This window comes from Galeopterus variegatus, unplaced genomic scaffold (genome assembly GCF_000696425.1).
Source record: "Galeopterus variegatus unplaced genomic scaffold, G_variegatus-3.0.2 Scaffold7540, whole genome shotgun sequence".
In the NCBI taxonomy this organism is placed as follows: Eukaryota; Metazoa; Chordata; class Mammalia; order Dermoptera; family Cynocephalidae; genus Galeopterus; species Galeopterus variegatus.
The window spans coordinates 20,068-32,242 of NW_007733651.1; the positions used below are offsets into that span (position 1 = coordinate 20,068).

The following is a 12,175-nucleotide window of genomic DNA, read 5'->3' on the forward strand; positions in this document are numbered from 1 at the left end:
GATCCCACATACAGACCGGCCGCTCACTGGCTGAGCAAGGTGCAGGCGCAACACTGAGGGTTGCGATCCCGTTGCCGGTCCCGGTCCGGTACGGGCGTGACACTGAGTGTTGCGATCCGTTGCCGGTCACGAAAAAAGACAAAAAGGAAAAAAAAAATACTAGCAATTAGAATAAAATAGCACATCAAAAAAACTGTACACTGTGATCAAGTGGGATTCATCCCAGGGAGACAAGCATGGTTCAACATACACAAGTCAATAAATGTGATACACCACATCAACAAAATCAAGGATAAAAACCACATGATTATCTCAATAGATGCAGAATAAGCATTTGACAAAATTCAACACTGCTTCATGATAAAGGCTCTCAGAAAATTATGTATAGAAAGAATCTCAACACAATAAAAGCCATATACAACAAAAACACCACCAATATCATCCTAAACACGAGCAAGAGAAGGATGCCCACTACCGCTGCTCCTATTTAACATGGTATTGGAAGTACTAGCCAGAGCAATCAGGCAAGATGAAGAAATAAAGGGCATCCAGATTGGGAAAGATGGAGTCCCTGTTTGCAGATGACATGATCCTATAAATAGAAAAACCAAAACATTCTACCAAAAAACTCTTAGAGATGATTAATAATTTCAGTAATGTTGCACGATACAAAATCAATGCCCCAAAGTCAGTAGTGTTTATATTATCCAAAAACGAACTAGCGGAAAAAGAAATCAAGAAAGTAATCCCATTTACAATAGTCAAAAATAATAATAAAATACCTAGGAATAAATTTAACCAAGGAGGTGAAATATCTCTACAAGAACTACAAATCACTACTGAAAGAAATTAAAGAAAACACAAAAAGGTGAAAAGACATTCCATGCTCTTGGACAGGAAGAATCAACGTTGTGAAAATGTCCATAATACCCAAAGAGATCTACAGATTCAATGCAATCCCCATCAAAATACCAATGAAATTCTTCACATAAATAGAAAAAGCAATCCTAACATTCATACGGAACAGCAAAAGACCCTGTATAGACCAAAGCAATCCTGAGCAAAAACATAAAGTTGAAGGCATAATACTACCTGATTTCAAATTATACTATGAAGCCACAGTAAACAATACAGCATGGTACTGGCATAAAAATAGACACTTGAACCAATGGAACAGAACAGAGAACCCAGAAATCAACCCACGTACTTGCAGCCAACTGATCTTTGACAAAGGCAACAAGAACATACATTGGGGAGAAGACTGCCTCTTCAATATCTGGTAATGGGAAAACTGGACACCATATGTAGAAGAATGAAACTAGATCTGCACCTCTCACCATATACCAAAATCAACTCAAAATGGATTAAAGACGTAAGTATAAGACCTGAAACTATAAAACTACTAAAGGAAAACTTAGGGGAAACACTTCAGGAAGTAGGACTGGGCTAAGACTTTATGAATAAGACCCCAAAAGCAACAACAACAAAAAGGCAACAAAAGAAAAAAAAAAATATATATATATATATGGGATTACATCAAATTAAAAAGCTTCTGCTCAGCAAAGGAGACACCAAAAGAGTGAAAAGACAACTCACAGAATGGGAGGAGTTGGAGAAAATATTTGTAAACTATTCATCTGACAAGGGATTAATATCCAGAATATTCAAGGAACTCATACAATTTAACAGTGAAAAAACAACCCAATTAAAAAATGAGGAAAGGAATTGAATAGACATTTCTCGAAGGAAGGCACACAAATGTTCAACAGGTACATGAGAAAATGTTCAACATCACTAATCATCAGGGAAACACAAAGTAAAACCACATTGAGATATCATCTCATCCCTGTCAGACTGGCTATAATAAAAAAGACTGAGAATAACAAATGCTGACAGGAAAGCAGAGAAAGGGGAAGCCTCCTACACTCTTGATAGGACTGTAAATTAGTACAGTCATTATGGAAAACAGTATGGAGGTTTCTCAAACAACTACACATAGATCTACCATATGATCCGGAAATCCCACTACAGGGTATATATATCCAAAGGAATGGAAATCATGTCGAAGGGATACCTGCACTCCGATGTTCACTGCAGCTCTATTTACAATAGCCAAGATATGGAACCAGCCTAAATGTCCATTAACAGATGATTGGATAAGGAAAATGTAGTGTATGTACACAATGGAATACTACTCAGCCATAAAAAAGAATGAAATTCTGCCACTCACAGCAACATGGATGAGCTTGGAGAAAATTATATCAAGTAAAATAAGCCAGGCACAGAGGGGAAAATACCAAAAGTGGGAAAGAAAAGACCACAGTGGTGTGCTGGACTTGCAGAGGGAGAAAACAGACCGAGGGTTGCTGGGGTGGGGTAGGGAGAGAAGTTGGGGAGAGGTTGGGTGGAGGACACAGGAAGTAACTACAATATGAGGTGGTGGCATGCTGATGGTATTGATCTGATCATCACATCTTGGGCACAAGTGCTGACAGTTAGTTATGAGCCCCATCAATATGTATAATCAGTAAAAAATAATAAAAATATATACATATTTATCAAAGTAAATTCTAAGTAAGAGATTAATACTTCAAATAATACTTACTAAACAAAATTTAGTATGTATTACTACACATTTACTATATTACAAATATTTATTATGTATTGCTGTAATTGAAAAAAGATTTAGATAATTACAAATGAAATAAAACATATTTTCTGATAAATAAATAAATGCCTTGTCTACTAATTCATGTTTAGAAAAAAATTCAAGATGGATCATAGGCCTTAATGTAAAAGCTAAAATTATAAAACTACCAAAAGAAAACAGGAGAACATCTTTGAAATCTGGCATAGGGAAAGATTTTTTTAGGACATTAGAAAAGAAAACCTAATCATAAAAGAAACAATTAATAAAATCAACTTTTGTTCATCTATGAACCAGCAATTCCACTCCTAGATATTTACCCAACAGAACTAAAAACATAGGTCCACCAAAAGCCTTGTTTTAGAATGTTCATAGCAGCATTATTCATAATCGCCAAAACCTAGAGACAATCCAAATGTTCATCAACAGTAGAATAGAAAACAAACTATGGTTCATTAAATAAACTAGAATATTCCTCAGAAGTAAAAATCTTAGGTTGAGCCTTATACAAAAGAAATAATGAAAATAAAAGTAGTAATGTACAAGGGTACTTCGAAAAGTTCATATAGATACTTGTACTATCTTTTAATTCTATTTTTCCATGAACTTTTTGAAGTACTCATATTATTCTCTTTATAAGAGGTTCTGGAAGAGGCTATGTAACCTATGGTGGAAAAAAATCAGAACAGTGCTGCCCTTGTTAAACAGAAAGGGGTAAAAAGGGAACTTTGTGGGGTAATGAATATATCTTCAATCTCAATTTGGGTGCAGGTTGCACAGGTGAACACATTTGTCAAGATTTTTCAATTATATACTTTAAATTTGTGCATTTTAACAAATATTGTTAGCATAAAAATAAAAAGATCCATTTTCTTCAAAGTAACAATAATAAGATGAAGGGCTGACTTCTCAACAGAAACCGTGGAATCTGGTTTCTGATAGCATGATATCTTTAAAGTGCTGGGGAAAAAAACCTGCCAATCTAAAATTTTCTTTCTGAAATAAAGACGAAATAAACACATTGTCAGACAAACACAAAGTGGAGGAATTTTGTCACTATAAAAGAAATCATAAAGGGCGCTAATAAAAGAAAAATGATTCCTGGGTGGTACTATCATTATGCTAGAAGAAATGGAGAGTACAAGACAGGGTAAATATGAAGAAAAATATAAATGAACATTGACTGTAAAGACCTTTCCCCCATCCCACCTGCCCAGGAATCTCCAGGGAGTACTCTGCTCATCATCCGTGGCTCTGCTTCAAGCTCCATCTGGGCAATGATATCTGGCTTGGAGATCCCTCCAAGGTCCTGATCAATTGAGAGACCAGGGTATGAGGGTGTGGATGAGGAGAAACTCTCCTAGCTTTCAGTGACCTCATACCCCTGGCCAGGTCAAATCCATTCTGCTGAGATCCCAGGCAGAAAAAACCAACACAGGGCCCAGCCTCATCCACAGTGACTAGGTTCCTAAAGGTCTCCAGCACCACGCTGCGGTACAGGGTCCTCTAGGCAGTGCCCAGCAGCCCCCACTCCTTCTGGGTGAAGTCTACAGCCACATCATCGAAGGTTATCTGCTCCTGAAATGTCATCCACGTTTGCTGACCCAGGACCCTTATCCCTACAAAGCTTCCAGGGGCACAGGAAGAGGCGTACGTTGGCATGTGAAGATGGAATCAGGTGTACTGGGAAATGATTCTGATAGGGCTCTGGATTGTGAGGAATACACTTGAGGCTTTCTGGGGGTTCTGGGGATCTGCATCAGCCATTTCATAGGGAAGCCCTCCTAACCACTGAAATATTTAAGACGGCAGCGCTCCTGCCAAGGGTTCGGATCCCATATGGAGACCAGTTCCCACTCACTGGCTGAGCGCGGTGCGGGTGCAACACCAAGGGTTGCGATCCCATTGCCGGTCAGTAAAAAAGACAAAAAGGAAAAAAAATGCAGATAGATCTACCATATGACCCAGCTATCCCACAACTAGGAATATACCCAGAGGAATGGAAATCATCAAGTCGAAGGCATACCTGTTCCCCAATGTTCATTGCAGCACTCTTTACAATAGCTAAGAGTTGGATCCAGCCCAAATGTCCATCATTGGATGAGTGGATATGGAAAATGTGGTATATCTACATAATGGAATACTACTCAGCTATAAAAAAGAATGAAATACTGCCATTTGCAACAACATAGATGGACTTAAAGAGAATTATAATAAGTGAAACAAGTCAGGCACAGAAAGAGAAATATCATGTGTTCTCACTTATTCATGGGAGCTAAAAATAAATAAATAATTACACAAACAACTGGGGAGGAGGGGGAGGGAAGGAGACACAACAATTACAATTTCTTGAAGTTGATATGACAAGCAGACAGAAAGGACATTGTTGGGAAAGAGGGGGGATAGGGAGGAGGGAGGGAGATTTCGGTTATTGGCCACAATAATCAACCACATTGTTTATTGACAAAATAAAATAAAATTTTTTAAAAAATAAAAAAGTAAACCTCAATCCCTGTACCATTTTCCCTACTATCTGTAATTCCAAAAGATAAAAACCATTTTCTAACATAATCATAATCATAACCTCATTATTAAAACTAAAAAAAAAAATACAAAAGGAATAGCTCCTTTACATCACTGAACATTCAATATTTGAATTTGTAATTATCTAATTTTAAATATTTGATCTTTTTTTTTAAAATTGAGAAGTAATGAAGGTCCATACTTTGTAACTGATAATTCTTTTTAGTAACAGCTTTATTGATATAATTCATATATCATACAATTTACCACTTAAAGCATACACTTTAATGTTTCTAGTATATTCAACCATCACCAAAATCAATTTCAGAACTTCATCAACCCAAAAAGAAATGCTGCACCCTTAGTCATCATCCACCAGTCCCCAAACCTCTTCAGCTCTAAGCAACCACTAATTCACGCTCTGTCTCTGCGGATTTGCCTATTCTCAATATTTCATGCAAATAGAATCTTACAATACCAGCTTGCTTCAAAAACTTCATAAAAAGATTCATATTATTTTTCAATTCTATTTGTCCATGAACTTTCTGAAGTACCCTCAGTGTGGTCTTCTGTGTCTGGCTTCTTTTACTCCACATAATGTTTTCAAGGTTTACCCATGTGGTAGCACATATCAGTCTTTCATTCCCTTTTTATTGCCAAATAACATTCCATTGTATGGACGTGCCATATTTTGTTTGTCCATTCTTCAGTTGATGGACATTTAGGTTGTTCCAATTTTAGGCTATTATACATAAATCTGCTCTGAACATTCATGTACAAGTTTTTTCATGGATGTATGTTTTCATTTCTCTTGGGTATATATCAAGGAGTAGAATTTCTGGGTCACATGGTAACTCAATGTTTAACATTTTGAAGAACTTCCAGACTAGTTTCTATTTTACATTCCCACCAGTAGAATTTAAATTCCTCTCATCCTCACCAACACTTATTATTATCATCATTATTATTTTTGCCTCATTGGCTTTTTAAAAAATTTTTTAATACATGCAAAGAGAATAGACAGTGACTATCCGTATGTCTACCATCTTGATTCAATAGTCATTAGCAGTTAAATCTATGTGTTTCGCCCTTCTCTTGACCTGTCTTTTGAGTCTCTATTAATCTACATGGAAATAATGAGTACAAATCATGTGGTCTTGATGTCTTCAGCAAGGACGGGCTCCTGAGGCTTTGTGGTGGAGGCCTGGGGAGATGACTGATCTGGAGTGCCTCGCTCTGCCTTTCCCACTGAGCCCAGCATCCTCTCCTTAATAAGTCTGGGGCATTCTGCTCAGGCTTCAGTAGGGTAATGTAGCACTTGGGGATGAAGATGTCACCCAGCAGCCCTGCAGTGGGGGCCAAGATAGAGAAGATCTCCACAGCCACAGTGGACTTGCCCTGTGTACTTTGGTACATGGGCAGAAAGGCTATCCAGACGCTGCAGAAAAAGCAGCTTACTGAAGGTGAGGAACTTGATCTCATCGAAGGCATCATGCAGACCCCTGGCCAAGAAAGTCACAGAGAAAGTGCTCCCAGCCAGGAGACCCAGGTAGCCCAGCACACAGTAGAAAGCAATGCCAGAGCCCTCCTGGCAATAGATGGCAATATGGTGGGGCTTGAAGGCCATGTCCATGTTAGGAAATGGTGGAGAGATCCCCAGCCAGACCCCACAGAGAACAACCCGCATCAAGGAGGTGACAAAAACCACTAAGGTGGAGGCACCAGGTTCCAGCCACACCTGAATCCTGTGCCCCAGTCTGGTGGCCCTGAAGGCAAGGACCACAGTGAGGTTCTTGGCCAGGACAGAGGAGATAGCCACAGTAAATAGGACAGCCAAGGTGGTCCAGCGGAGAAAGCAGATGGCAGTGGTGGGGCGGCCAAGGAAAAGGAAAGGAAAGAGAGCACAGAGGCTCAGGGAGGCAAGAAGCTTGTAGCTAAGAGCTCTGTTGTTGGCCCTGACCATGGGCGTGTCCCAGTGCTTCAGGAACGCTGCAAGGACCAGCACCACCAGGCTGGCCAGCATGAACGCCACTGAGGCCAGCGTGAGTCCCAGTGGATCATCAAAGGCCAGGAAGGTCTCTGTTCTGGGCAGGCAACGGTCTCTGGCAAGGCTCGGGTACTGTTCCTCAGGGCACAAAAGGCATATCTTCACGTCTGTGGGAGACACAGAGACCCTCACATCTGCCACATGTTGATAATGACACCAGCTCTGTCAAGCGAGGCTCCCTAGGTGCTGAGTGCTCTAATGAACATTTTAAGATATTATTGCATTTATGAATTATTCTAGGTAACAAGGCCAGGATAGGCTACATTAGACCCTGAAGCACAGAAAAAAGTGCCTACCCTACATACTTGTTTTTATGAGGGTTTTTTTTTTTTTTTTTTTTAGTGGTTAATTTTTTTCCAAGTAGTAGCAGGATCTGTTCTTATTAGCAATTATTATTGGCTGACCCGTGGTCCCCTAAATTTCATGTGTTGATGCCTTAATCTCCAGTGTCTCAGCATGTGACTGTACAGATGAGCCCTGATTTACAATGGTTCCACTTATGGTTTTACAAGTTTTTGACTTTATGATGGTGCAAAAGAGATGTGCATTCAGTAGAAATCATACTTTGAAAAAAAATTTTTTCCCAGGCTAGCAATATATGGTAAGATACTCTGTCACGATGCTGGGCAGTGAGCCACAGCTCCCAGTCAGCCATGCAACCAGTAGGATACACAATCAATACTCTACAACCATTCCGTTTTTCACTTTTGGTAGTATATTTAGTAAATTATATAAGATACTCAACACTTTATTATAAAATAGGCTTTGTGTTGGATGATTTTTGCCCAACTGTTGCCTAAAGTAAGTGTTCTGAGCACATTTAAGGTAGGCTAGGCAAAGCTGTGATGTTAGGTAGATTAGGTGTATTAGCGTATTTTTGATTTATGATATTTTCAATTTAGGATGGGTTTATCAGGGTGTAACCCCATCATAAGTTGAGGAGCATTTGTAGTTGAAGACAGGTAAATTATAGATGAGGTAATTAAGGTTAAATGACATCATTAGGTTGGGCCCTAATCCAACATGACTGGTNTGCAGACCCCTGGCCAAGAAAGTCACAGAGAAAGTGCTCCCAGCCAGGAGACCCAGGTAGCCCAGCACACAGTAGAAAGCAATGCCAGAGCCCTCCTGGCAATAGATGACAATATGGTGGGGCTCGAAGGCCATGTCCATGTTGGGAAATGGTGGAGAGATCCCCAGCCAGACCCCACAGAGAACAACCCGCATCAAGGAGGTGACAAAAACCACTAAGGTGGAGGCACCGGGTTTCAGCCACACCTGAATCCTGTGCCCCAGTCTGGTGGCCCTGAAGGCAAGGACCACAGTGAGGGTCTTGGCCAGGACAGAGGAGATAGCCACAGTAAATAGGACAGCCAAGGTGGTCCAGCGGAGAAAGCAGGTGGCAGTGGTGGGGCAGCCAAGGTAAAGGAAAGGAAAGAGAGCACAGAGGCTCAGGGAGGCAAGAAGCTTGTAGCTAAGAGCTCTGTTGTTGGCCCTGACCATGGGCATGTCCCAGTGCTTCAGGAACACTGCAAGGACCAGCACCACCAGGCTGGCCAGCATGAACGCCGCTGAGGCCAGCGTGAGTCCCAGTGGATCATCAAAGGCCAGGAAGGTCTCTGTCCTGGGCAGGCAACAGTCTCTGGCAAGGCTCGGGTACTGTTCCGCAGGGCACAAAAGGCATATCTTCACGTCTGTGGGAGACACAGAGACCCTCACATCTGCCACATGTTGATAATGACACCAGCTCTGTCAAGGGAGGCTCCCTAGGTGCTGAGTGCTCTAATGAACATTTTAAGATATTATTGCATTTATGAATTATTCTAGGTACCAAGGCCAGGATAGGCTACATTAGACCCTGAAGCACAGAAAAAAAGTGCCTACCCTACATACTTGTTTTTATGAGGGTTTTTTTTTTTTTTAGTGGTTAATTTTTTTCCAAGTAGTAGCAGGATCTGTTCTTATTAGCAATTATTGGCTGACCCGTGGTCCCCTAAATTTCATGTGTTGATGCCTTAATCTTCAGTGTCTCAGAATGTGACTGTACAGATGAGCCCTGATTTACAATGGTTCCACCTATGGTTTTACAAGTTTTTGACTTTATGATGGTGCAAAAGAGATGTGCATTCAGTAGAAATCATACTTTGAAAAAAAAATTTTTTCCCAGGCTAGCAATATATGGTAAGATACTCTGTCATGATGCTGGGCAGTGAGCCACAGCTCCCAGTCAGCCATGCAACCAGTAGGATACACAATCAATACTCTACAACCATTCCGTTTTTCACTTTTGGTAGTATATTTAGTAAATTACATAAGATACTCAACACTTTATTATAAAATAGGCTTTGTGTTAGATGATTTTTGCCCAACTGTTGCCTAAAGTAAGTGTTCTGAGCCGGCCCGGTGGCGCACTGCTACAGTGCGCTGCTTGGGAGAGCAGAGGCGCTCCCGCCGAGGGTTCGGATCCCACATACAGACCGGTTCCCACTCACTGGCTGAGCGAGGTGCGGGCGCAGCACCGAGGGTTGCGATCCCGTTGCCAGTCCTGGTCCCGTACGGGCGCAACACTGAGGGTTGCGATCCGTTGCCGGACACGAAAAAAGACAAATAAATAAATAAATAAAGTAAGTGTTCTGAGCACATTTAAGGTAGGCTAGGCAAAGCTGTGATGTTAGGTAGATTAGGTGCATTAGCGTATTTTTGATTTATGATACTTTCAGTTTAAGATGGGTTTATCAGGGTGTAACCCCATCTTAAGTTGAGGAGCATTTGTAGTTGAAGACAGGTAAATTAGAGATGAGGTAATTAAGGTTAAATGACATCATTAGGTTGGGCCCTAATCCAACATGACTGGTGTCCTTGTAAGAAGAGAAGATTAGGCCACAGATGCACACAGAGCAAAGACATGGGAAACACAGAGAGAAGACAGCCTTGTGCAAGCCAAGGAGAGGGGCCTCAGAAGAGACCAAAGCTGCCAACGTCTTGATCTCAGAGTTCTAGCTTCCAGAACTGTGAGAAAATAAATTTCTATTAAGCCACCCAGACCTGTGTATTTTGTTACAGCAGACCAGCAAACTAATACTGCAATTTTCCCATTCTTCTTTTGGGGATTGTTAAAGTTACTGCTCTGGACTACAATGAGATGGCACTATATCCCACCAGAATGGCTGAAATGAATAGACTCAACAACCCAATGGCTGCTGAGGATGAGGTAGGCAGAATAATGCCCCTTCCCCAAAGATGTCAATGCCCTAACATGTGGAACCTGTACATATGTTAACACATATGCAAGAGAGGCTTTTTAAGGTGTGATTAAGTTAAGGATCTTGAGATGGAGAGATTATCCTGGCTTATCCAGATGGGTCTAGTGTCATCACATGAGCCCATGAAAGTTGGACAGGGAAAGGGTGAGGGGAGAGGTAGATATTTGGCAGAAAAAGAGTCAGCAGAGATTTGAAGCATGAGAGGAATGATATGTGACAAGGAATGCGGGTGGCTTCTAGAAGCTGAGAATGACCCGTGCTGACAACTCTCACGGATATGGGATCTTCAGTCCTACAACAACAGGGAATTGAATTCTACCAATAACATGAAATTGCTTGGAAGCAGATTCTTCCCCAGACCCTCCAAGAAACACAGTCTTCCCAGCACTTTAATTTTAGCCTTGTGAGACCCTAAGCAGTGAACCTAGCAGGAGCATGCTGTACCTGGACTTTTGAACTACAGGAACTGTGAGATAGTCCATGTGTGTTGTTTTAAGCTGATCGGCTTGTGGTAATCTGTTACAGCAGCTATAGGAAGCTAATACAGAAAGTAACTGAGCAGTGCCTACACTCATAGTGGGAATGTGAAGCGGTACCACCACCAGTGTCAATTAAAGCTGCATGTATTCTACCCGTGGCCCGTCAATGCCACACCCAACAGAAATCCTTCCATAGGTCTACAAAAGACATAGCAGCACTACTCATAACAACCCCTGATCAGGAAACTTCTCACATCTGCCATCCCTGTTGGAATGGATGAAAAAGTCATGGAATGTCTACATGGTAGGATCCTCCCAGNGCCATCCCTGTTGGAATGGATGAAAAAGTCATGGAATGTCTACATGGTAGGATCCTCCCAGGCACAAACATGAGAACTACAAGTACACACAACCACTGAGGTGAATCTCACAAGCATAACATGGAGGGAAAAGCAAGACACAAAAGAATTCTCAGCCCGAGATTCCACTAATAGGAGGTTAAAAGCAGGCAAAAGTTATGGACATCAATAGAAGACAGGATGACAGTTACCTGGTGAGACAATGACCAAAAAATGCAGGAAGGTTCTTCTGGGGACAGATCCTGTTCTGTTTTTTGATCAGGGTGTCAGGGACATGGAGTGTTTGATAAATGAGATTTCATCAGGCTGCACATTTATGATCCATGCATTTGCAGGATGATATTGTTCAGTAAAACGTTTACCTAAAATAATTGTAAGAGGGGCTTCCTCATCAGCATTCTCATGTCCAATGTTCACAGAAGGTGCGAGACTGTGCAACAACTCACTGGACTGAGAATTTGAGAAGCTGGAGGTACCTTGATGGTTCCTCAGGACTCAGCCTCTAGGAGCGCTCACCTCTTTGCTCTTCAAATGGTCTCTTGGGGCAGGGGCTGCACTCAAAACAGCAGTGGGGGAATCCCTGTTGGGGGATCTGGCTGAATCTGGAGCACAACTCTTGCTGGAGACAGAGCTGGGGACCTGAGGAAAGATGAGCTGGAGTGTTATCAGCAACCAATCCAGAGACACAGGACACAGGTCCTGTCCTGAACCAGCCCAGAGAAGCAATCCTGTATCTTTCTTACCCACAAAATGAGAATTTTTTCACAGGAAAAAATCATCTCAGTTACGTCAAAGAAGCCATACTGAAGAGGCACCCACAAGGGTAGCAAGTGAGATAAACTCTTGAAAGGGGATCA

At 41.4% G+C, this 12,175-nt stretch overlaps 1 protein-coding gene across 1 annotated transcript in view; it reads right to left on the minus strand.

The window, feature by feature from the left end:
* Nucleotides 1–6,232: 6,232 nt before the first annotated feature.
* Nucleotides 6,233–12,175, minus strand: part of LOC103607562 (vomeronasal type-2 receptor 116-like) — a 24,411-nt gene continuing 18,468 nt past the window's right edge. Inside the window, 4 exon segments of the mRNA XM_008592055.1 lie at nt 6,233–6,616; nt 6,618–7,324; nt 11,835–11,921; nt 11,924–11,957. Of these exon segments, the coding sequence (XP_008590277.1) occupies nt 6,233–6,616; nt 6,618–7,324; nt 11,835–11,921; nt 11,924–11,957 (1,212 nt within the window).